Raw genomic sequence first — 27,903 nt, forward strand, 5'->3', positions numbered from 1 at the left:
CAACCCCACCGAACGCCGAGACTCGCTCGCTCTTCGTACGGCCCGCGTAACGACCAGCCAACCTATCCCCTCCTCCTCCTCCTCCAGAAGGTGGCTGCGTGCCGCAGCGCTTCTCGTAGACGCGAGGAGCTACGTCGTTTTTCGAACGATAAGAAGAAGAAACAAAGGAAAGGTCGTGCAAGGTGATTTCGTTGATCGATCGCAACAGGGCGTCGATGATTCTCGAATTTTCGCGGAGAAGATGGATCGTCAACGGAATATAAATCGACTTACGAGGTTAGCTTGGAATAATCCGAGTCGGGGGGAACCGAACGTCCAACGATTTCGGAGAACCACGGTTTTGCGGTATCCTCTCGTCGATTCCTGAAACCGATGCGATTCCGAGATTACGCTTCTGTATACTCCGAAACCAGTTTGCACTTGACCGATAGCGAGCCCAGTTTCTCGCGGTTTTAAGTTTTCCTTTCGAGCGGATCGAACCCTCCTCTCCCTTCTCCGTCGGACAATCGTGATTATTCGAATTGGGGGAGGGAGATATTGGATTACAAGTTTCTCGAGCGAACGTATGAAAGCACGAAATCGTGGAAAAAGAGTGATAAAATATAAATCGTCGGTCGGAGGAGTGTCGGCAAAAACACGTGGAACTGCACATATTCGGATCTACTCGTAAATCCCTAGAGCTCTTAGAGGACACTCTAGGAAGGAATATTTTTTTTCTGAAACGCTCGAGTTTCCATCGACGCTCGAGAGAACGCTTATCCAATCGTTCCGTCAGGGAAACGCTCGAGTATCCGCCTGCGACCGAACGATGATTCGATTATATCGACCGAGTTTTTTTCCCCCCACCCCCACTCGTGCAAAATTTCGCGAAAGGAAGAATTGCAAGGGAGAAACAGAGATCAATTCGATCGTGATCGAATCGGGACGATGGAAGACGTTTTGCTTCCCGACGTGCATACGTTCCAAAAAAAAAAAAAAAAACTATATCCGTCGTAACGGGAGAAGTTGATTTTACGGGATAACGAGCGTAGCTATCGCGGGCTCCGATGTTTTACTCGGTCGCCCAAAGTGACTCCGTAAATCACTAGGGAGAAGGTCGGCGCTCCTCGGTCATTATACCAAATTTACGCGTTCTATACAACCTCTACGGAGTTGGAGTTGTGCGCTGGAATCGTTGAAAATCCCCCCCCCCGGTTCGCCCCTCCCGCCCCTCCGTTCCCTGTAATCGAAACAAAAACTGGCTCGCGGCAGATATCGGTTTCGAACCGTCCCGCGATCCTACCACCGCCCCCGACGACGCACAGATACCGGGGCAAAGTTTCGCGATTAGTCCCGCGATTAATTCGACCGATTATACGGCATTAAATCGCGATGCACCGTATAATACCGTTTCGCTATAATACGGGTTAAGTCTGGGCAACGAGTTCGACGGTGCGAACGGACACGCGTACCAAATGTCACCGAGAATTCACCTACCGCTGAAATCGCGCAACGTTGTACCGATGATTCTCGTTTCCATCCCCTCCCTCCCTCTCCTTCACTTTTCGCCAACAGTCCAACAGTCGAGTGGCCTGTGTACAGTTAACGCCATTTCCCAACAACGCCGTTTCCATTCCCTCCTGCCCTCGCGTGTGTACTCAGCCGCGACACGGAATACCGTTTTTAGATGGACAACGGGAAAAATGGTTGTGGATCGAGAGATGCGGGTAAATATTGAGAGGGTGGTGGATCGATCGGAAGGGAATTGGGACGGGAGAAATCTTAATTATATTATGAAATTCAATAATGAAGCGAAGGCCGATGACAAAGGCCATCGCGACAAGTAATGGGGCGTCTTAGGGAAAAACCGGTGGAATATTATTATACTGCATCATAGTCACTCGCAAGCCGGAGAGAAAAATGTTTTGCATCTGCATCTGACCGAGGGTATGATATAAGTAATGGTCGCGCAAATTTCCTTTGGGGCGATGCGTTGCTTCCCACCGTTGTCGAGTGACACGCGGCTTTCTTATCGCGAGAGTGAAAGACACGCTTTGTTTCTCTCTCTCTCTCTCTGTCTCTTTGCCCACGCTGCCCGCCCACGGAAAAAAGAGAGACGGAGAGCAGCGAGCGAAATAATAGGAACGAAACCATTTTCCTCCGTAAATTATTTTTTTCGTCTCTGTTTATCCGCGGCAACGACGATGTCGTTCAGCGTCGATAAAAATGGATATAATTGGAAGGATCGATCTCCCCGCGTGCTATCGGAAGACGACGCGATCGCAATTATAGAATAGAACGAACGAACGAACGAAAATGTCGCGAGATACGCGCACGCATGCGCGTACTAGCGGAGCGTCGAGAGACAAAGGAGGGAAGGGGGAGCACGAATTGGCGAGACTTTTTTTGCGCGGCATTCGCAGGACCCGTTCGTTCAACGCGTTTACACGTTATACACGCGTTAATGGATAATGGCGCGCGCGTTATTCAAAATCTCACCTACGATAAGGTGGGCGGGGAGATTAGGGGCCAAGTGCGGGGGCCGAGGAAAGTATTAGCGGCGTTCGAGGGTAAAGTCCGCTCCATTACCATCCTCTAAATCACGGGCGTAACGTTTTTGGGACGGTCGTAACTCCGGGCTCCCGATGTTTTTGGCCTCATTAGCCGTCTCTCGGCTTGATGTGGTACACGGAAAAGGGTCCTGAGAGGGCGCGAGAGAAGGCGGAAGGTGGGGGGTAAGAGGAGCGAGAAGAGGTCGAGAAGAGAAGTCGTTGCCGCGAGAGACGCGGGGAGTTGGGAGAGCTGCGAAACGGCGGTGCTGGAGCGCTGTGGAGCAAAGGAGAGGACGCGGGAAGGAGGAGGGGAGGGGCAGAGGAGGGAGAGGGAGAGAGAGAGAGAGAGGCTGTAGCGGAGGATACCGACAGTAGCTGCGATTAATATTCCCCGGTTCCAGCAGGAGTTCCGTCGTATCTACGTCGTACGGCAACCTCCTCTCCCTGTACGTTTGCACTTTGAGTCGTAGCCGCAGCAATCCCCTGCCTTTCCAGTCACCGCTGCCCTTTTCGAGATCCGCATTACGCTCGATACCGTCGTCTCCTTCTTTCCATTCCGAACAAACGTATCGCCGTGTCAAAATTTCCATTCTATACCGATACGCTGATCAATTTTTTAGTATCCCTGCTGCGCCAGATTTACACGCCGAATTACTCACGAAAGACAAATTTAAGAATCTCTGTATCTCTCTTTCGTGAAAAAGAAAGAGAGAGAATAAGCATCGAAACAAACGCTTAACAATATTCCGTAATGGTTACGAATCAATATGAGATTACTTATTCTTCTCGAACAAAGAGAAAACTGAAAACAAAAAAGGTTGGCTGAAATTTTCGCCGAGAAGAACGTCGAGAGAGGGAGTAGATTTTACGCTGCTAAAATTATCATCAAAGAAAAGTATGAATATACTAGACGCAAAAAAAAAAAAAAAAAAGAAAAAAAGAAGGAAAAAAGAAAAATGAAACCGAGATATGAAAAGGATTCTAATTTCATCTTCGCGTTATCCGACGATAGCAAAGCCGAATCGAAATCCGACGCGAATCGTCGTAAGATGAAATCGGACGAGAGTTGTGGAATAACGCGAGCTAAGCTATTGGATGTATGTATTTCCGTAGATTCGAGCGGGCCGAACGGCGCGGCGCGCCCATTTTCCGATAGCTAATTACCGTGGATATGCAAGCGCATCCGTTGCGAACGCGTGCGCTATCGCATATACGCGCGATACGCTTATCCACGATGGTTCGATATGCGCCAGAAACGATGAACGCTCGCTTACCGAAACCCAGTCTCCAAGGTATATATACGCTCGAAATCCAAAAAAAAAAAAAAAAAAAAAAAGGAAAAAGAAAAAAAAGGAAAAAAAAACGTATTTTTACATCGCACCGCTCTCCGCTGTGCAAACGTTATTTTCAAAAAGCGTCGGCCCCGAGCGAGTCGATCATAATTATTTAAAGTAATTGCGATGCTTGGTTACGCGTACACTCGATGATTTGATATATTTCATAGGGTAGAACGTTATTTTAAAGGAGATATTTCGAACGGTAAGAGGTATTTTTGACTGACGGGGAGATTATTATATTCGGGATATAACGGGTAGAAAATTTCACGTTCCAATTGTTTTATTATTCCAGCGAATTTTATATTCGAGCCATGATGAAACGCGTCCGAGGCAAGAATTTAATTAACGATCGGTACGCTCGATCGCGTATTAAATTCGCCTTAAAATCGAACCGCCGTCCATTCCGAGAACAACACCAGTTTCGAGACTGGTAGAAACTAGGAAACTAGGAATCGATAGACGCGTCGATTTGATATACGAGTATTTCCAAAATGATCGACACGTGGAGGGTCGCTGGAGGCATCGAAATGTCATGGTTGTGAACGGCGCTTAAGCCGACGCGTTATCGACACGCTTGGGAATTGGAGCTGCTAGGACAGCTGCTGCTAAAGTATGCATGAACAGGGACTGTTTTGTATCCCTATACTCGGTGTGCAACTATTCCTCGTACACGTTGCTACTCCTCGTTCATCGAACTGCTACATTTGTCGCGCTACAGTTATACCGTCCGTCCGATTAACTCCGATAGAAAATTCCTATTTTTCTCCCCTTGTTCCTCTCTTCGCTCGTATTCCGCGTCGTCGGGACAAATCGATAACGAGCGGGAAGAAAATCAAACGAAGAAAACTCTAAACCTCGCTCCGTCCAGTTGATTCGAACGGCTGTTTAAGGAACTTCATTTTCTAACGCGTATTAACGCGGAACAAATCCTCGGCCAGCTAAGCTCCGATAATCGGATCACGTTACTCACCATCGTGTCTCGATCAATTTCAACCACGCGCTTGATCGTTTCATCGTGTAAACTCCATAGTCCAATTTGCCGTTTCGTAGCGTAACGTACGCAAAATTTCTTCCGACGAAACGCAACGAGGCTAAGGAAATTTTTCGTTTCGCCCCAATGAAAATTTGTCTTATAGATCGAATCGTTTGAAACGAAAAAGGAAATGAAAGAAAGCGGATCGCGTTAAGCGGTAGCACGCAGCTATTTCGAATCGTTTAGAGCGAGGAAAGAGAGGTTTTTCCCACGATTACAACGGAGGTATAACCGGGAGACCGAGAGAGCAGATCGATTTTGTCGGTGCGGCTTTCGACTTTTGGCACGAATAAGTTCCGTTCGGTGGTGTTAAAGTCCTCGACTTCCCTCCAACTGCTCCCCAAACTGGTTCGAAATCCCCTCTTTCCGACAAGGAGCCAACCTTTAATGTACGAGTCGTGTTCAAACCGAAACCTATTTGGCGTAGTTAGGAGTCGTAGAACAGCTCGGTCCGATACCTTCTCCTCTGTGCACGTATGCGGCCCGCTGCAAGAGATCACCGACCCCGGTTCGATGCCACGGAGAATTATACGGATCGAACCGTCCGACTCGAGGATACTCGAAAGATACCGGGCGTAAGCGACGTTACCAAGATAATTGTGTTTCGCAACACCGAAGGCGGTACGACCGCATTCGATAAAACTTTTTCGACCATCCCCTCCTCCTCCCCATTCTCCGCAATTCTCGTTTCGCCTCGCTCTATGCCCGCCGTCGCCCGCAAACGCGTTACAAGCGGAACGAAGGGGATCGGCGGTGGTGCCGCGCAACGACGCAACTCCATGAAAACTCCAAGTGGTTTCGTATCGTGCATCGCTGCATTGCGATGCATCGCACATCGCAGACACCGCGCCGCACAACCCCCGCCATATCGCTACACCACTCCCCAACGTGTTCCACCGCTATCCGCGTAAATAATCGCGCACCCCAGATTCCAAGGAGTGGCCCGCCAAATTATCGCGTCCGTTTTATTATTCCCCGAGTTCATCGTTTTTCCATTCCTCCCTCTAACCATACTTTATCTTACCCCCCCTCTTCTCTTTCCATCATCGAAATCTCCTTTTCGAGGAAACGAAATATCCGATCGATGGAACGGATGCTAGTAATTCGAACGAGAATTCATGTAATTCGCGTAATTCGCATAATTTATAACTCGTCTTTCGATATTCGGGGAACACCCGTTTACCCTCTCGCCGCGATATATATACCGAAATATTTCGTGCCGGAACGAAGAGAGAAATATCGGGAAATCGTTTTATTAAGGGGGGAAATTTTATCGGTTATTTTTTTTTTTCCTTCGCTACGGAGCGGTGAATAGGTACGATACGTCGCGGTGATAAACAGCCGATGGTAATTTAGGTTGCAGTTTACAATTGCAGTCGAATATAATACGCGCAACTATATGTGTATATATATATATATATATATATATTCGCGTATACATGGTAAGCAGAGCCAGATCTCCGTTGTATCCAGTTTATCTTACTTATTTCATTTATGACCGTTTTAAATTTCAGGAAACAAATCCGTGGGAAATTATTCGGGTGAATAAGTTGAAAAAGCGGGATCGAACGGGCGCGCGTATATAAAGGGAGATAAGTTTGGCGCGAGAGAACGGAACAAGGTATCGCGTAGTAATCGTTTCCGTTCGAGGGCGTTAGGCGTGCGAGGTGCAGTGACGCCCCATCGGACTGCCTCGTTTCTTAGATCGTGTCGTAGGTCGCTGCCTTAGTCGTCAACGTCTAACGATTATTAACGACCTCCAGTCGTGTTTCTGTGCTTTGACGCGGAAGAAAAAGGAGAAAAGAACCAAATATATAGCGCGATGGCAAATTTCACGAGAATCTATATATATATATATAAGTCGGTAAAAGATGGCGCGCGAAAGTGTCGCTTAATTTCATTCCAAAATTAACGAGAGAGTATCGATTCGATACCAACCCGATATACAACTTCTCGAATCGTCAAAAAAACGGCAACACTCGAGTGCCAGAGGAAATTAAAACACGTTTTCGATTAATAACATCGGTTATAAAATCAAAGGTTTTGTTAACAGTTTTGTGCGGGGAACGAGATTATATTTTCCCGTATGTACAAATTTAACAATCTTTGCACGACAACAAGTTTTACGCAATGCAACAATTTGCTCGGCAATTTCGTCTTCGATACGGTTCGTGTGTACGTTTGTCGCCCCCCCTCTCATGGGGTGGAAATGAGAAAGAAAGTTACGTTAAAATTTATGCACGCATTCGTTTAACCGGGCATTCAACCGGAGAGGAGAGAAGCAACAAATCGATTTTATTAGAAAAATATATTTCAGTAGCGTTTTAATGATTCTCTTAGAGGAAAAATATGATAATTGTATTCTCTGCTAATGAAACGATACAAAGTTTTCGGGTAGAGAAATTAATTTCATACATTATTTCGTCGATTCTTTACTCCTGGTCGGTTCCTGGTAAGTAAATCCTAATTTCTGAATTCTCCAAGAAAAAATTGTAATAATTGATTTCAATTTGATAGATGTTTGCCACCTAAGTCGATAATTCAAATATTCGTTATCGTGAATATTCAGAGGAATATTATCGAGTTCGCAAGTATCATGAATGTTGGGACAAATTATCGAACGTATTGCGAGTTGACACCGAATTTATTTCCTTCCGAATCGAGGATACATTTAACGTACGATCGAAAGTTTGAAAAAAATATAAATATTCGATGCCATTGATCATAAATAAAGAATAATATTGATGAAATAATATCGTATTTCATCATCCTCGTGGTTCTAGCGTTGAATATTCAATACACCGATTGAACTTTATCGTTAATTGTCCCTTCGATTCATTTAACCGATAAATGAAACAAAGTTGTAATAATTATTCTCACGATAGAATAAACAGAAGTATAAGGAGTTTTAAACTGGTGGAACAGAATATATATATATATACATGTGGAAAGTAACGATGGAACCGTATAGACGTATAATAAAAAAGAATATAACAAGAGGAGGATAGCGGAAGAAGGAGCGGAGTATCGAGTATCGAGAGAAAGCGAAACGAGGATGGGTCATTGCGTGGTCTAAGCCGGAAAACGGCAAGAAGAAAGAAGCTTCGGCATTATATCGGGAATATTTCACAGCGACTCCATCGACTACCACAGCCGCCGTCTTCTTCTATTGTTACGCCCTACGAGTTTCCCGATACTTGGCATTATATTAAATTATTATATAGCGCGTACAGGTCGATGCTACCAGCCAGGAACGTAGTTGTGGAACGACCACCACGAGCGTAATATCCTCGCGCGATCTCCACGCAGAAACGTGTGCGAGAAACTTGGAAATCGATAATTACGAATCGGTTGTCCGCGCTCTCGTCGTCGTATCGATCGGATCACGCGGTCAAATCAAATCGCGGCCCAAGAACGTTACGTCCTTGGAAACAATTTGGGAAACGGACAAAGTTCCGAATCGTATCCCCCCCGATTTCCGAAATTCGTAGAGACATTGTGAAATTCCCCTACTTTCGAGATATTTCTTCTAAATCCGTTCCCGTCGAGAGGAGAACAGGAGAAGAGGAGAAGTTTCGAGCAATTTTACTGTTGAAACTTAGCAACCGTCGAAAGGTTTCCGTTAAGAAAGTAATTAGAATAATTTCTAATAACCGAAAGCAATTGCAATCTCCTTTCTTCGCAGGCTGGATACGTTAATTCGAGCCGATTATCATCCCTATAACCGGACAATAATTAAGCGCCACGCTCTTGCGAAGTGGTGCGGTTTTGCTCGCATACTAACCTAAATTCATGGGATGTATTTACACCCGCATACTCGCGTGCACACGTCTCCAGGTCGTTTCGCCCACTACTACTACATCTCGCTACTACCCCTACCTCGCGGATTCAATTCCCCTATCTATCCTGTCCCAGTTGTCCTTTCAATCCTTTAATTACCGTACAACTGCCCCACCCTACGCAAAATCCTCCTCCTTCCAATATTTTCTCGATCGAAAATGTTTCGAAAGTTCGCTTCCGACGATCGACGCATTGTTCTGCGCGAACGATCGATGTAAGGAGTTTGGAATTTTTTATCCATACCGTTCATCGAATAAACGATATTTTCGCGCAACAGGTTTCTCGTCCACTTTCGATTCCAGGTTTATCGAATATTTGTATTCGAATCTTGAAAGGACGAAATACGCGGGGATGTATTTGTTTTATTTTTTTTGTTAACTTTTAACCCCCACCCTATCCCTCTATTTTCTATTTCGACACTCGTTTTAACAAGGATCTTTCCTACTCGCGGTCGGAAAAATATTTCATATTTTAACGATTCGCTCTTCTACAGGAGAAAGAGGTAAGAGATTTCATATATTTTGCCCGGAACCTTCCAACTTTGAGTCGTGTATACAGTTTTTTACGAAAACTGCTTCACATTTTCAGATGCGAAATATTAAATAGAACGATAAATTTAAATTCGTTTATAGCCGCGCAATGATAATTGCAGAGAAAGATTAAAGAGAAATGTTTTAAAAAAAAGTAGACGAGTTTTAATACGTGCATAATTTTTTTTCTTTTTTTTCTAATTAGAAAATGTAGATACAATTCTCTCGGATAGCTACAGAGAGATATCGGTCTTAATTCTATTCTATTAAACATTATCGGAATCGTCAAGTATCCGTACAATTAATAGGTAAATCGATGAGATCGGGATATCAAAAAGGGAGAGGATGCCGTTCGGAATGGAAGGACGAGCTATTCGACGAGAAGGTGGCTTTTAATTTAAAAGATCAGATTAGAAAGAAACGAGTCAGCGAGGACGGTATGCTTTTGAAGGGGGGACGCGTAAAAGCTGTTTGATCAGAGCGAAGGCTTTATCCGATTCTTTGCGATACTAGTTATCGGTCTCTTCGTGATAGCTCGCTAATAAGACGCCCCGGGCAATCGTATCGTGGACCCCGTTACGACGTGTACATCGCATATTCATTCGGGAGCGACTCGTCTAATACTCGTCTAATACGTGATTAGACGATAGACGAGATTAAAAGGGAATATTTTGCGCATTATATATTCGTTTATTTCTCCTTTTTACTTTTAGATCGAAAGTAATTTTTCTAAATCGTTAATCGTTATTTCTAAAAATGTTGGAAAAGAAAACAAGTTGAAAAACCGGTTCGTAGAAGAAGAGGAGGAGGAGGAAAAAAAAAAGGGGGGAAACAAGGATAAAACAAGAAAAGAATTTCGACAAGCACGTCGACAGAGACCCCTGCGGAGTTGTAAGAAGCGCACTAGAGAATTTTCCTCGATAATCTCGACGAACCATGAAGTTCGTTTCCAAGCTTCGAAGATCGATAATCGGCGAGAGTATTTTCTCTTTAACGGTAACGAGGGGGTGCCACTCAAGGGAGAGACTTCACTTTTCAGCTTCGCCAACCTTCCTCTACTCTATCGAAAAGAGAGTGCGAAAAATGTTATTGGTTTCGCGTGCGAAAGCGGCTCTTCATAGAAGATCTTTCTCAATGGAGATAAGGATCGTTTCGAAAAGAAAGAATCTTTGGGAAAATCGACGAAACGATTTAAATTCAATCTATCCGGTTTTCAATATTAAAATTAACTCGCCGTTCAAGGAGATACGTGAATATAAATTCGAATTTAGGGATAAAATTTTTAAAAGATGACAGCGAAATCAAGTAACATCGATGATTCGAAACGTCCTCTCCGCGAATAGAGAACGAGAATACGCGCGACGAGAAGAAAGAAAATCGAAGTAGAAACGTTTCGACGTTTGAAAAAGCGCGGGAAAATGCGCGAGTTCCACGAACGAGTTTTGAAAACACGACCGAGGTGTAAAGGTGAAGGAAGAATGGAAAAGGCCATTATCGTAAGTTGAACCACGTTTGGAAGTTGGATCGATGGGGCAGGCGGGGAAGACGAGGACTGGATCCAGGTGATCCGTCTTCGGTTTAGTATCGGCCAGTTGCCGTTAATCCGAGGTTACATCGCTGCGTAACCCTGCTATGCGTCGATCGAACGAATCCTAGGCGACAGTACACTATACACACGTATATATAGTTGGATATTCCGGAGTATCTGATGGCCATACGGTGAAACGATATCGTGCTCGGGGACGATAGGAGAGTTTGTTCGAGCTCGGGCGTTAAGCCGAAGAGCAACGTCTTGGCGAAGAAACGAGGTGGTAGAGGAGGACGGGTAGCGATGGTGTCGGAAGGCGGACTAACGTTACCGCATCCAGAAGCGCCGCGATTTCTCACCCTTATCTTATCTGCCAACCACCGCCACTTCCCTCTCTCCTCCTCCTTCCTCCTCCTCCTCCCCCTTCCGATGCCGTTTCACGCGCGACCATGCACCCCCTCCCCTCCCCATTCTCTCCAACTTTTCCAACCTTCCAGTTACAGCCAAGCCAAGAACTTCTTTACTCTCTTGATTCTCCTCGAAGGAGACCGTCAACTTTCTTTCCCTCGCTCCTTCCTCCTTCCTCCCACGAACCTCGACGACACTTAAATTCGTTCGGCGAGCTATTAATTCCACGGATTGACACGAATTTCCAACCGGTAAGTATCGCTCTTTCTCGAGTTCGTTCGGTTCCGTCCGAGAGACGGAACAGTTCCGAGCCAAGCCCCTGTGTATATGTGTGTGTGTGTGTGTGTGTCCCTCGTTTCGTGCGAACGCCCCGAGCAAACGGAGCGAACGGACCAAGCGAAGCTTGAAAATCTGCCGTATCGATCGGCACCATTCGCGCGACTCGTTGGAATTATGGGCATCGATCGAACGGGACGAAAACGACCATCGCGACGATCAGGAAACTCCGTACGTCCGCATCCACGGCCTTCTATCCGTCTCTTTTCCGCCACCTCTCCTCCCCATCTTCCATCTTCTTCACCTTTTTCCCCTTCCCTCGTTCCGTGGGACACACGCGACTCTCTTATTTCCGCTGTCCGAAACGCTGTCCTGGACGACTTCGCTTCGCATCTGCCTATGTTTCTCTCATATCCTCTTTCTATCTCTCTCTCTCTGGCTCAAATATACGCTGTTAATCCGGAAAGAACGTGGCGAGCAAACTTCTTTACTCTAGCATCTTTTCTCTCTCTCTTTCACTTTGCTCTTAATCGTGCGGAAGCAATCCTGAGGTTGAGTTTATCGACTAGAAAGTTTGCATAATGCGCAAGAATCGTTTATAAAGTTAAAACAAAAATCTCGATATATATCTACTTATAAATAATTTAATTTAATTTATATTTGTAAATAAGAAATGTGAATGTAAACTTTAAGCTTAATGTTTAAATAATATATTGGAAAAACAAATTGTCTCTTTTTTTTTTTTTTTTGACAGAGGGAAAAAAAGGCAAAGAGCGATGAACGACGTGTAATCCATTGAATCAATTGGCTTAGGAACTTTTTGTTTCGATCAATTTACGGGACATGCCAGCTGTTTTGATTCCTTCTTTTCCTCTTTTTATCCTGTACCCGTACTCGATATCATTCGACGTGAACCAGTGATTTATCAATTTCAACCTAACGCCAATAGCGTTCTATGCAATCGGATAACTGTCGATTAAAAATATACTGTCGTTAATATCGACGAATCGTTGCACGTCTTTTCTTTTCGTTAACATTCACGCTGACGAAACGTTAATCGAAAATATAATCGTTTAATTGTCACGTTCGATCCGGGCGGACAAGAAAATGATTTACGTTAAATCGAGAGATACAAGTTTATTAAAGCGTTCGATACGGCATTTGAAAAATTTCGCGGCTGAAAATCGAAAGATTGTTCTATCGAGAATATTCGCCATACTAACTCGATCAACTTTTAAATCGAGATTTCGAGGTATAAGTACGATGCACACAAATCGATCACTTCGGTCACTCCCGCTAGAATTCTTTGTTTCGGAGAAGAAGGTGCGGTCGCCTTCGATCTTTTCCTTTATCGGTTGGTCGACACGAACTGTCTATGCACTTACCATTTTTTATTCGATGACAATGCTTGTACACGCGCGCACGCGAGCCTGTCTCGCGAATAAGGGACTCGTGAAAGAACAGGCAGAGAGGGAGAAGCGGGTAGAAGTAGGTTTTGTAGACATATACAATTTGTCAAACTGCCGCTCGGCACAATGAACCGTGTATTTTCCCAGTAGATTTTCTACGACAGAATTCGGGTCATCGTTCTCGTCTCTTACCTCGTCCCTTGTTGTTGGTCGTTGTCTTCGTCGGCGTCTTAGCGGGGGCTCGACGTTTTGTTTCACCGTTCTGTATCTGTCGGTGGTGCTTGTAACGTAGCAACGTTGTCGGACGGTTCGTTTGTACAGAGAGGCGCATTCGGAAATCACGATCGAGACCGAACGTTCCCCTCGTTCGTTGTAGTTTGTTCGCACGCCCGTATATTCTCGTTCGTGGTTGTACGTGAGTCAGAATACGCGTATAGATGCTGGAGAACGACCTCGTTGTGTACATGCGTTCCACGTTCCAACCCTCACCTCGTATTTACTTACTCCTCTTACGCCGCTGCTCTGCTTCGTTTACTCTTTTCGTAAATCGCGACTCGTGACTAGTCGATCGCCCCTCAATCTCCAACAATTTTCCCTGCATTCTTTCTCTCCACTTCATCCTTCGATTCGCTCTTTTCTTCCTCTTCTAAATCGATGAAGAGATATTCGATTTAAAAGAAATTTTGACCAGGTTGAGATGAAAATACTTTACGAACGTTACGTACGATGGCGTCTAATAATGGCGACGGTGTCGAGCGTCGAGTAATAACGAGTAATAACGAACAGTGACGAATAACACCGAACCGTAGCGATTAGGAACGGAAACAATCGAAAAAGAACGAATTAAGACGAACTGTTACGAGCGGCGACGAACGTATTCGTGATCGACCGGGAATTTCGATCGCGACTCGACTGACATCGAATAAACTTTCTTTGTCCTATAATCAAATATCGATCGACGTAAGAAACTGAAAGCGTAATTCGTACGTAAACTATCGTGTTATCGATAATCTTATCGTGAAAACATGAAAATGGTAGCTTATCTTTTGAAATGGATAAAGTAATATTCGCGAAACGGTTAATTTCATCAACTTTCTTTTTTCTCTCGATAAAATAACAATTTTTAAAAAAAAAATCAAATAATAAAATTAAATTAAACTTTTCTATCTCGAAATAAAATTAGAATGTAAATTATTTTTCTTCAAATACATTTTATTTTTTTGATCAACGAAATTTGATCGATTCTTTATAATGATTATAAAAAAAATTCTGTTTGACAGTTTGTCGATATTAGCCGACAAATGTAATTAGACAACAGATTAAACTATTCGAGGTAAAGATGATAGCATTAATGCTTGCACGCATTTTTATCGAATATCCATGCTCGCGACATGTTAAAATATAACAATAATAAACGTAGAAAATGGAAGAGAAAAAGGAAACGAAAAGGAAGGCAAAGACTGGAAGGAGAGTGATTTCAGCATCCGGTTCTTTCGAAATAGAGGAGCGAAACTTAGCGCAATGGTGCGTACGTGATCTGAAAATGAAGCTTAAGCCAATGGACGACATCATGTGGAATCGGTGGTTCTCGTTGCAACGGCAACCTATATTCGGAACGTGGGCCGTTGATATTTCTTCTTCGAGTGCAAGATATACATTCCGAGGGGATGCCTTCGACTTTTGACCCCACCGCAGAGAAGACTCTCGTTTGTCGGCTTCACTCCATCACCTATCTCGAGAGAAGGAAACATCACTTTTGCACAGAGACTATCGAACGTTCTTTCTTTCGATCTTTTCATCCATAACTTCAACCTTCCTTTCTCTTATTCCATGCCTTTTGCTTTTGCCAATAGACGTACATATATATACATACATCTTCTCTGTCCGTCTTTCTCACTTGGCTTGTCATGTCAAATGACTCGAACGATCGATTTTCTCGCAGATACAGCAGCGAATATCGTGGAATACAAAACGAATCGTGGATCTTACGATCGTTCTTACGACACCTCTACCGTATTCCTTGCTTGCTTGGAAACTCTTAAGGGGAAAGTCCTTTCGAAGACGAGTTCCGACCCAAGTTTTACGGGCCAAGTTAGAATCTCAACAGAGAGGAGGAACTGGCGAGGGAAGGGAAAAGGAAATGCAGTTGGGAGGGAAAGATTTCGCGGGCGCGGCCCATAACTTTGCTCGTAAATTCGATATTCAAAACAGGAAGTGAACAATGCTCTTATATACTTCCTCCACCGATGCGGTGGCGGTCCACTTGTACCGATATACAGGAGGATGTAGCTTTGCTAAAAATTCCCCCGATTAAATGATTCGCATTTTACGACAACTTTTACGATCCCTCCCAACTTTTCGATCAAATTTTTTCCACCAACTTTTTACTCTAGTAGAGTTTAGTACCCTCTAACGATCCGATACAACGTTTCATCATCGATTATCTCGATTTATCGGTCGTACATGCGCAATAGTGATCGCGCCTCGTCCAATTCGCTGTACCGTGACGGTAAATATAACTTTGTATTCTGAAACGAATTAAAATTCAAATGATTGTGCAATTGATTTTATTTGCATATCGTTGCCATTTATTAACCGAGACGCAAATCAATCAAGCTTCGTGTTTTTCGCCCGTGTATATACACTTTCTTCTCCATTCGTTTATCCACCTTCTTTCTCTTCATTTTCCCTTCCACTCCCCGATTAATTTTCTTCGATTCTTTTCACATCTCTCCATTCGATTATTCACAAACGTGATTCGTAATTCATAGAATGATAATCGAATTTAGAAATTCAATTTTGAAACGAATATTATTTCTTTTTTTTCTTTTTTCCCTCGATAAATATTAATCAAAAGAAAAATATTTTCGGACGGTTTGATAAATATAAAAACGATAATTGTTTATAATATTTACAGCCGAGATTTGGCTCGATTCCAGCACTCGCGATTGCGCCAATTTTTCGATCTGTGAAACCCACGTTTATGAGAAATCTGCGCGAGCGTGAAGTCAAAGAATTTAGGTTGCTGCGTTTTATCGTCAGATAAACATCGCTTTATACCTCTTTTGCAAATAGAAAAAGGAAAAACTCACAAAACTGTGATTTTTTCCCCTCCTTTTATATGAAATAAAAAGAAATACCTCGATGATGATGAACCATCAAATTTTCTTATTAAAAGGAATACGATTAAAGGATCGAGGATGGGATAAATAAATTTTATCGTCGGTACATTTTACGATTTTTCTTATAAATTCGTTCAGCTGATATCTTTCGCCGCTTGAATATCGACGGGATTGTCGTTCGCAGTGATGATTCGATGCATGGTTAAGCAGCGATGATAAACGAATTATTGGCTGGGAGGATGTTGGTCAGAGAATAAGAGGAAGGGATCGGTTGAACGATCGAGAAGAAAATGAAACGGGTGACGAGTGGCGCGGGATAGAAGGAAATACTAAAAGAAGGGATAGAGGGAAGTTTTAGAAGGAGATAGATAGATTAATGATGGAGAAGGAGGGAAAGAGAGAGAGAGAGAGAGAGGAAGGGATTGACAAGTGAAAAGGGACGGAGGAATAAGGGGAAGAGGAGTCGTTCAATTAGAGAACCCGAGCTGGCACGATCGAATGCGAGAATTCAATTTCTTCGGTCTTTCAATCATTTCGAGTGCGCCAGGTCTCTCTCAAGTTTTCTCTTCTCTTCCTCCCGCTCATTCGCTTTTATCTCGTTCCATATTCTCCCCTCGATTCTAGCCTATGACTCGCTTCGTTATCTTCTCGCGTTTGCTTTTTCTTCCGCTCAGTCTCCACGCTCGAGCCAGCTTAACACGTGGAAAAACAAATTTTAAAAATCATCCCCCCTCCTCTCCCTCGTATGAATTTCAAATTTTTTATATATTAGCGATTTATTTGCAAATTTTTGCACATCTCTCATGCATCGCGATTAAAAATAGAAGTTGTTTCAAAAGGTTTTCGTTTCGAATCATTTTTTCTTTTTTTTCTTTTTTTTTTTTTTGTTAAAATTCAAAATACGAATCCAATCTCCACTCGTGCGAGATAACTCGACACTCTTTCAAAAGATGCCACGACTTATCGAATCTTTGTGGATGATTGTGATGATTTTCTTTCTTTCTTTTTTTTTTTTTTTTTTTTTTTGCGAATTACGTGAAAATTTTGGGGGGGAAAAATTTATTGGGATAATTCAAGACATTCAAGAAATTGGAGATCGTTTTTTTTAAACGACCACGCGTTGTAAATATTATGCTCGTTGTCGATGCAATTTTTATTTTTCTATCCTTGAAAAAAAAAAAAACGTCTGTCCCTCCATTGGTTCTCTTCCACCTCTGTTACGAACGAAGCTCTTCGTTTCGTACTTCTTTACGCTCGCTTTGACTGAGACGCTTTGGCAAACGCATTAAAATCTCCTCGTTTTGCGACTGCTTTGATCTCGATGACAGCCCGTGTATGCGCCCGCGCACAGACGTCCCAACCGCAAGAACATTTTCAACCGAAGGAATCAAAGAGAAAAGCGAAAAGATAGAAAACCATTGGATGAAACTTTCGCGTATTTCCTCCGTTTCTTTCCTTTTCTTCTTCTTCTTTCCTCCTTTCTTTCTCCTCTTCTCTTTTTTCTTTCTTTTTCTTTTTTTTTTCTTCTTCTTATGCGATAACTTTTAAAAATTGTAGGATCAGACAGTGGATGGAGTGTAATATGACAACGTGATATAAGAACGCGGCGATAATACTTGGCGTTGGACGCGTCGTTAACCACGTATCCCTTTACCGTACGTAGCCGAATGTAACGATGTAACACGATTGCCTGAGCGGAGATGTTCGTATCGTGTATATATATATATATATATATGTAGCTAGATGAAGAGGCGCAAAAAAGCATTAGAAAGGAGATGGCGCGAGCAGTTTTCGAAGCGGTTGGAGGAAATGATTCGGAGGTGAAGAGAGGGAATAAAATATCGGGGGGAAAGAGAGAAAGGAGGGCGGGAGAGGAGCGCGTGCACGAGGAGCATTCTATAGGTAGGTACAGCCACAGCTCATCAATCATCAGAGTTTAGAGTCGGACACGTAATTTCCGGGACGCGGGATTCGTTCGACGTTCACGTCCGTTCGAGCGGGGCTCCGATTGGCTGTTGGTAGCTAACAGGGCTATTCGATTGGTCGCTCCCTGCATCGGCATGATTTATGAGCCCTAGTGCGTTCGTTAATATGCCCGGTGATCGTTTCGAACGAGCCAACCGACCGACCGACCGACCAGTCAACCGACGGCCGGCCGACCAGCTAGCCAGCCCAGTGAGACAGTTCGACTGCGACGTGAGTTATATTCGACGATGGCTCCCCTATATTCCCCCAATCACCGCCTATTCTCCTTCATCGTTCGCGCTACCACCCATCGTCCTCCAACCTTGTTGCTAGACACCCAACTATCCCGCGCAATCGGATCGCCAAATCTATTCCTCCATCCAGATTAATCCAAATTTTACCCCTCTCCCGATATACTCCTCCTCCTCCTCCTCGTTCCATCGCCAATTTCCAACACGATAATCTTCGACAAATTTTCGATCAAATAGGCCGAAGATAGGTCATTCTTCCCATATCGAGCGTTACAGCTCTTGTCGTGTATATATATACATACGCGATACATCGATTATTTACGAGAGACTATTACATGGGTGAAATATACGGGCTCGTCTCTGAGGAGATTTCGATTTTTCCGCCGCTCTTTGTCCGAATCGATGGTCACGCGTTAATTGTAAAACGTTATGATTATTTGGCAACGTATATATCCATACTAGCGACAGTTAATGGTCTTTGGGATTTACATTTATCGACCTTTTACCGGTATAGTCGGTGACGCGAGACTCGAAATTACGTAAACGCCAAGTTTCGTTTGGTTGGCTGCACAGCGTTCGACCTGTGATTTTCACCGACAATTTTGGATCACACCCAATTCCACCATCTATAAATATAATTTCGCCTCCTCTCTCGTTCTTTTTTTTTTTTTTTTTTTTTTTTTTTTTTTTTTTTTTAATCCCATGAAACACGTCACCGTCGTGTCGTCCACCATTTTATCGATAAGTAAAATGTACACGTTACGATCCCTCCCTCCCTCCCTCTCTCTCTCTCTCAAGCGCAATCGTATCATTCGATATTCTTAACCTAATTTAAAGGTTAATTAACCATTAATTTTTGATCTCTCGCGCACAATCTTGATTTCGAAACCGTACTCGCGTTTCCATATTATTCCAATCCTCATCGCCGTCCACGTGGTGGACGTTTAATCTAAATGGCATTAGAGTCAAGCTGCAAGAATTAGTCAGGTGGATGGGAAATAACACGTTCACGTCGTCTAATTGTTCGTAACGAAGCTACGTTATCCGAACGATCTGGATTATTTACGACCGCGGAAGTAATTGTGTCTTTGGTACAAAATCACGATTAACGAAGCTAATGACCACCGATTCCCATCTACGATTCCCGAATACGGAAAGAGGGAAGGATATTTCAAGAAAAGAAAGAAAAAGAGAAAGAAAAAAAAATAAAAAAAATAAAAACAATTGTCTCGAACGATTCTCCCTTTTCGAATATCGATCGCTCTTTTCCTCGAATCGCGACTAATTCGGATGGGAAATTAGAGGCGCAAAAAAAGAAAAAACGTGATTCGAGTAAAGCGCGAAATAGGGTTGGTTACGACTAAGATCTCCCTCGTTACGACGGAAAATGATTATTCACCCTCTTACGCTCCGCCCTGACACCGGTGCTCCGGTACGTGCCTGGTCTGACGTTGAACGAACGTTTCCACTTAAAGACGGGACCGGCTTTATCGTGCGTCCCGAATAGAACGCTCGTCCGGCCCGGATTATCGCTCGATTCCTTAGACCTAATCCTGCCGTCTGCGTCGTTAGCCGGCCGTGAGGAAAATTAAATACGAGCCCTGGAACTGGAACGATTCTCGCTCTCTCGTATAAGCATAAAATCCTTGCGATATAAATCACGCGGAATATTTATGGGCGTGGGACGGGATAATTTTAGAAAAAAGAAAGAAAGAAAGAAAGAGAGAGAAAAAAAGAGAGCAAAGTCTGAAACTTTGTTTTGTCGGGGAGAAAAGGGAGGAAGGTGTTACGGAATATCCACGTACGACTGGAGCGAAGTCTCTTTGCAGTACAACGGAACTAGCCGGAAACTTTACTTTCCGACGGTCGGACGACAACGTAGGTAGATTCCGAGACTCATGGGATCTTCCCTTTATTATTTATTGCACGGTCTTGCCAGCGAACAATCGTCCGTCTTTCTCGTTCCACTTTCCTGACGTTTACTTATTCTATTTGCCTCTGAAACCATCCTTTTACCCGTGATAACGAAACTTTGGTAATTCCTTCATTCAACGTTTCCTACGTTTCCTTTACTAACGTGTATACTTTACAACGTCGTAAAATTATATATATATATATTATATATATATATATATATATATATATATATATATATAACTCGTTCCAGTTAGTTATATGATCGATGTAAGCGATGATAAGCCACCTGTTAGAAGATGTTGGGAAAACGAGGATACTTGGTTGGCAACCAAGAAAATTGGTCGTATGTGACAGTAATCTTAAACGCGGGGCAAGGCGATTGTTAGCAGCATTGCGTGCTACTGTAATCTCATCCCCAACGATAAATAAATCTCGCTTCTCTATTCGCATCGTAGGCAAAAATATTTTTCTCGCTTATCTCTCTTACCTTCTTTTCTTCTTCTTCTTCTTTTCTTTCTTCTTATTTTTACCAACGAAATTTTAAAATATATTAAAAGCGTTCTTATATATAATACTCGTTTCCCGTTGTTTAATCGTTGAAAGATGTACAAACATCTCTAGAATTTATGAAGTTCCTTTGATAGAAGAAAATGGCTGAAGCGTTCCTTGTTGAATATGTAACTAACATGAAGTATCTTCGTAATTATGGCTGACAAATGAAAGCATTCTCGTGAAGTGGTAACGGGCGTTGTCGGATTGCAAATACTTGCCTAGATGCTTTACGAGTTTCAAAACAATACGATGATAGACTGGCATGTTGGACAAGTGACGAGTGTGCATTTAAGGAGAATCTGAATAGAATCCGGAGGCTGCTTTTCTTACCTATAAACACGTTCTCTGCTCGGATGAATGGATGATTAAACGTAAAAGAGCGAGAGTTTAATCGGTATTCCAACCAAACTATCTTCTATAATTACAACCGGCTAATTAACTCGAATATCGAGACTTAAAGTTAAAACTGAAGATTTCTTCTTTTTTTTTTTTTAAGTCTACGTAAAATAGAAAAATAGAGATTATTAGAAACGAAAATCAAAAGATACTTTTCAAAATCTGATATCGTCTCTTTTCTCTCTTCTTTCGATAACTCGAGCGTTCAAAACATACGAATATTGCGCGATTATATTCGCTCGGGTTACAACAAAGTGTACCATATATACTTTTATCGTTTCGTCTCATTACCGGAACAACGAAAGAGATTGCATTTTGCTAACTAAACTGGAAATAAAGGTCCGAAAGAGGAGGAGAGAAAAGATAGGGAAAGAGAGAAGAAGAATTCGCCTGGAAAAGTTCCTCTATCTCTCTCTCTCTTTCTCTCTGTATCTCTCCTCTTTCCTCGTCCGACGACAAGACGGATAGAAGCCGTAGCAGCATTGGAAAACGTATACATCGGTGAAAAAGTTTTTGCCGGCTACTTTTTCCATTTTCAGATGAATCTTTCGCACCATTTTCATCCAGAGTTGTTCCATTTTCTTCTTCGCGAAAGAATATTGTTGTTGAAATCTTACAAATTAATCGCCATTTTACATCGGGTAAAATGACAATCTGATTTATGGAGCAGTATGGGGGAAGAAATGCTGTTTGCAGATATGCAGGCTTGTCGAGGCTTGTTTCACAAGCGAATAAACCCCGATGCCGAAAGACAGAGAGCGCGTCTCTAAGAAAATCAGAGCGTTAATATGGATTAGCGGTCACGAGGGATGGCGCCCCTGTTGATCGTGGTTGCCTGCCGAAAATCCCGTCAACTCTAAAGTCGACCCTCGTTTACCCGCCGACACGTTCGATCTTTCATTCTTAACGAGATCCACGATACCGATGTTATTACCATCACCGATCGTTGTAAATTAATTCTATCAAAAATAAATCTATATAAAATGTGTAATTATTTGAATCAAGATATTGCAGATATCAATTTTTACGTTAATTTTTTACGCTTCGATATTTATTACGCAAACAAGGTGAATAATTGTGTTCTCCACGAAGCGAGATGAGTCTTGGTCTACCCGAATCAAGATTCGAGAATTACTTGAGTATGTAGCGTGCCGTTGGCAGTAGCGTGACTTCCGGCAGAGGCGCCGAGCCCCGGAAACCAATCGTACTCTCCGCCAGACCGAATCATCCGCACTTCTGCGGTCAAACGATTCCATAGTTATGCGTGTAATTTTCGTTACTATTTACTATTAGATAATTTTAGATAAGATCTCCCGTTTAAATATTAATACAGAAAAACGGTTGCTTGAAATAGTTAATTAATTTATTTTACAAACGATTCCATAGTTGTGCGTATAATTTTGTATTATTATTTACTATTAAATAATTTTACGAAATATAAGATCTCCCGTTTGTTATTAATAGAGAAAATCAATTGCTTGAAATCGTTAATTAATTTATTTTACAAATGTTTCTATAGTTATGCGTAATTTTTGTTACTATTTACTATTAGATAATTTTAGATAAGATCTCCCGTTTAAATATTAATACAGAAAATCGGTTGCTTGAAATAGTTAATTAATTTATTTTACAAACGATTCCATAGTTGCGCGTATAATTTTGTATTATTATTTACTATTAAATAATTTTACGAAATATAAGATCTCCCGTTTAAATATTAATAGAGAAAATCAATTGCTTGAAATCGTTAATTAATTTATTTTACAAATGATTCCATAGTTATGCGTAATTTTTGTTATTATTTATTATTAGATAATTTTACGAGATATAAGATCTCCTGTTTATTATTAATAGAGAAAATCAATTGCTTGAAATCGTTAATTAATTTATTTTACAGACGATTCCATAGTTATGCGTAATTTTTGTTATTATTTATTATTAGATAATTTTACGGGATATAAGATCTCTCGTTTAAATATTAATAGAAAAAATCGGTTGCTTGAAATCGTTAATTAATTTATTTTACAAACGATTCCGTAGTTGTGCGTGTAATTTTCGTTACTATTTTATTAGATATTTATTATTTTATTTATTATTAGATAATTTTACGGGATATAAGATCTCTCGTTTAAATATTAATAGAGAAAATCGGTTGCTTGAAATCGTTAATTAATTAATTTTACAAACGATTCCGTAGTTATGCGTTGTTGTAATTTTCGTTACTATTTATTATTAGATAATTTTACAGGATATAAGATCTCCTACTTAAATATTAATAGAGAAAATCGATTGCTGGAAATCGTTAATTAATTTATTTGGCCAAATTTTCCAAACGATTCCATAGTTATGGATTTTAGTAATTTTCGTTACTATTTATTATTAGATAATTTCACGGGATATATAAGATCTCCCGTTTAAATATTAATAAAGAAAATTGGTTGCTTGTATCGGTAATTAATTTGTTTGGCCAAGTTTCCGAACGATATTTTCGATGATATCCGAGATACGGGTGGATATTTTTTCTGAAAGCACGGCTAAATGTAACGATGGATCGGAAAATTGTAACGGTAAACTGGTGAGAAACAAAAGGAGGAGATAAAGCGATATTTTTCTAGTTAGAAAAATAAAAATGGAGGCATAGAGGCGCGAAAGAAACAGAGGCGAAGATATCGAAATTCCGAGGGTGGATTATCGGCTTTGTTTGGCCGGGAGGTTGGCATCGAGTATCGATATTTGCAATTTCGCTAGAACCTAGGCTTCGACCTGATGCAAAAATCAATGAACCAATAACCGAGGTTGGTACTCGACTAGTTTCTACCTGTATATGTATAGATAGTGTCACGAATGTATCTCCTTTTCTGTTTGCTCGTTAACCTCTATGCTTGAAAATCTCTTTCCAGACCAGCAACTTGGAAAGAGATAGTTATGAAGAAAAACTCGCTATTGAAAATGTTTTTTCTCTCTCTCTTTTTCCTTTTTTTTTTCCCCCCTCGGATTTTTTCCAATAGGATAGGATCTCGCAATATCTTTCCAAGCGTGTCAAATCCGACTAAAATTATTGATCAAAATTTAAATGGTGAAACCTGATATCGATTAAATATCTCGTTCCGTGTTTTGACTAGGTTTTGCACGGCGAAATCGAGTAATAACAAATCGATGATAAATCGATAAAATTGACGGATTCGAGAGGGAAGAAACGGACGAGGATACGAATCGATGATCATAGAGATGTAGTCGGTGTAAAAAAAAAAAAAAAAAGTAATATCACGGATGAGAAATATCGGTATTGTATTTGATCGCGATGTGTGCGAAATCCTTTTTTAAATAAAAAAAAATGTTTGTACACGAATTTAATTTAACGAAGGAACGACAAGTAGATGTAAAAAGTAAATTTAAACGGTATTATGGAATTAAAAAAAAAAAAAAAAAAAGAGAGAGAGAGAGAGAGAAATGAAACAAAACGGCGGAAATGATATTACGGGAACACAGGCTGGATTTCTGGCGCAACTAGTCGTCGAAAGGAACGGTGGACTCGTCATAAAGCGATAAGCATTTTTCCAGCAGACGAAGCACCGATAAAAGCGCGAGAAATTAAAATTCAAAGGATTCCACCGCTCGAGATCGTTTAAAATTTACCAAGTTTTGAGCTGATTTCAACTTTTAGGCGATGGATATCTTCACTTTTGAAGAAGATGGCGAGGAACGAATTCGAGGGAATAATGATTTCCGATTAAAACGCGAAGCTATAATCGAATCGAAATCGTTGAAATCGGATTATTTTCGAAAAAAGAAGAAAAAAGAAAAAAAAAGAATAGTAATACGTCTAACAAAAACATTGACGAGTAAAAAATTATACGCAAAGATTTCGACAAAAATTTTTCTGGAAAAATAATCAACCCCGTTATGCATAACTTTGTAGAATCTCTCCGGCCAGAAAATGAGATGAAAAAAGTAAATAAAAAGTAACGCAAGATTGTCACGTGTTCCTTCGTGCGCTGGCTGTTTCTCGAGTCTGAAAACTGGCTGATGAACGTCTGCCTCGAAAAGACGCGTCGGTAAAGTTCTTCTTCGTCCACTGGTAAAAACTACTCGGCTCAACGTTCTCTCTCGATTTGCTTTCGCGTCCGAGAAACCAATTTTCCACGAGCCGTCGTCGTTCCTGTCGTTCTTTTGCGGTGAAAGAAGACAGAGAATGGTATGGAAAAAAAGGCAACGAGTTGGTGTCTGAGTGGTAAGATGGAAAATGAATGTTACGTCAAAAACCAAATGAAAAGCTTCCCTTCTCACAGGAAGGAAGAATAAATCTACGAAAAGTTCATTAACAACCATTGTTATTTACCGTGGCTTTAATAAAAATCGCTTGATTAAAAATATGAACCCGAACCCGTTAGAGATATTTAGAGAAAATTTTGAAAAAATTACAGGGAAAAGAAAGAGAAGAAAACTTTAAATCGATATAAAAATTTTAAAGCGAAGAGGGGATCAGAGAAGTAAGATTTGACGAGAAAATAAAATTTGGAGAGACAAAAATTTCATTTAGCTAAGACATACAACGAGTCCGATCGATATCAATTTCCCTTCCGATATTTTAATTTCGTTTCGACAATAATATTATTTCTTAGTATCGATGGATTTTCATTTATATAGCAACTGCTATATGCACATATAGAAAAAAATTCGATTACATAGAAATAGAATTTCTATATATATAGAAAGTTGAAAGTGAAAAGAGAGAGAGAGAGGTGGTTATAATTCGATCGATCTAGTATCGGAAAAAGTGCAATAAAAAATAATTCTGCACAATTGGTCGTATTAACCAGGCAGGTTTTTCGATACGAGTTAACGTCGACGTTTCTCGGAACGCCGAGTCAATTGTCAATGGTTTCGTATCAGTTACCGCTTTACCTTCCTACGTGAAAAAAACGTGCATCTAGTAGTAATCGTTTAACAAGCGCAACATATATATATTTTATATATATATATATATATATATATTTTAACGTTGTTCCACGAAATCATTCCTCGTGCTGGATTTACGTATTGTCGATACTTTGCTCGTGGTTCGCGCTACTCTTTTTTTCGTCGCCTCTTTCTCGTCGATGCATCCGCATCCCGTTTTCATTTCGGAATCCGATATCTGGTCGTTGCCCCGTTTTTCCATGGATTTCGACCGCGCCCAACCTTCTCATTTCTCGTCTCCTCCTTTCCCTCCCCGCTCTTCCCTTCCCCCCCTTTCCCCGCCCCGCGAATCCACCCCGCGCTATCGGTCTTTCCATGCAAATATGCCAAGCCTTTTTTTCAGACTTTTCGCTCGAACGGAGTCAGAAGCGCGAAGACGAAGAGGAGACGAGAGAGAGTGGAGAAAATTAAAGAGATGACGGCAATTAAACGTTTAATACGTTCGCCAATGTTCCGGTAATACGCATCTGGAACGCGTTGTTCAAAATGAACATCGAGATTGCCAATTTCGCTGTCGTCGTTTCCACGTCGATCGATGTAACGCGCGATATATGTATAAATATTGTAGAGAAAGGGAGGGAAAAAAAGGGATAAAGATAAAGGGGGAAGGAGATAAATTTTATCGATAAATGGAAGGAAGGAGGAGCGAAACGGTCGGATAAGTGATATTAACGAAAATGGAGGGAAAAACTGCGCTCTCGCCTTATCTAACGAAATTCGAAAAAAGTAGAGTGCCCTACCCACCATCCCCGCCCCTAGTAGCTACTTATCACCTAACTCAAGAAGAAGGGGAGGACAAAGAGGAGGGAAAGGACGGGGCCGCTTGGCACCGGAATTCCGCCGGAATTCGCAAAGAAATTCGCGCTCGCGGCCTCCTGCTGCTCGCTCGTTTGTCTCGAAACGGTGCGCTCGGACTAGCCATAAGGAGGGTCGTAATTCAGGCGACATTCCGCGTTAAGGGGTATCTTACCTTACCTCTAACTCTCTCTCTCTCTCTTTCTCTTTTCTCTCTCTGCGAACGCTTTGAAGCTAGTTTCATTTCTTTTTTTTTTTACCCTTCGATCTTCCTTCCCTCCTTTGATTCACCGGAAGAAACAAGGGTGAAGGAAGGATCTTCCAATTATCGACGCGGATCCTCTCTGCAAATTACCGGAAACTTTGTCTTATTTGAAGTTTAATTGCGCCTGGACAAATCGAACAGCAAAACGGTAGTTATCGAGATAATTTTGTCGAAACGTTTTCGATAACTCTCTCCCGTTCGTGCTATTCGTCTCTCGTTGATAAAACTTTCGTTTCCATGTTCAAAAATATATATACAAATTTCTACTTTTAAAACACAGAGTGAAACGTTTATTGGTGAAATATTTTACCGCGAAATAAAGCGATGCGCGTTAACGAGCCCTTTGAATCGTTAAGCCAAATACGAGCGTTCCGTTAATTACCGTACCTACGGTAATGAGATAACTTTTTAATTTCAAGTTTTGGCTCTCGAAAACCGGCGATTCTCGAGGTTTAAAGGATCCACATCCACCCTCGATACAGAACGAAGAAGATAGTTTTAGATACAGTATGATGGTATCTCGGCGCGTTAGCGCGTTAAAGGGAAGAGGAGGAATTTCGTCGAATATTTCGTCTAAACTCCAAGTGTCGGAAGCCCGAAGCAAAGAAGTCGAGGAAGAGGAAGAGGAAGAGGAGGAAGAAGAACGACGAAAAGCCTAAAAGAAGATAAGCGCAAGAAAACGAAAGATCCGCGAAGGATAGGAGGGTACATAAGGTAAAAATTTAAGACTATTGAGTCAGCCATATCTGCTGGCTTAACAATGCTGACACAGGCATTTAGCCTCAGGCC

General features: G+C 41.7%; 2 protein-coding genes across 3 annotated transcripts in view; one reads left to right on the forward strand and one right to left on the reverse strand.

Moving 5' to 3' along the window:
* LOC410563 overlaps positions 1-13,622 on the reverse strand; it is a 68,429-nt gene extending 54,807 nt beyond the window's left edge. The window contains exon 1 of the mRNA XM_026445064.1: positions 13,397-13,622. Within this exon, the coding sequence (XP_026300849.1) occupies positions 13,397-13,511 (115 nt within the window). The 5' untranslated portion in view covers positions 13,512-13,622. The remainder of the gene's footprint in view (positions 1-13,396) is intronic.
* The window catches only part of LOC413569 (tyrosine-protein phosphatase Lar), a 202,672-nt gene that overhangs the window by 4,921 nt on the left and 169,848 nt on the right, over positions 1-27,903 (forward strand). The window lies entirely within an intron of this gene.

Source organism: Apis mellifera, linkage group LG14 (genome assembly GCF_003254395.2).
Source record: "Apis mellifera strain DH4 linkage group LG14, Amel_HAv3.1, whole genome shotgun sequence".
NCBI lineage: Eukaryota > Metazoa > Arthropoda > Insecta > Hymenoptera > Apidae > Apis > Apis mellifera.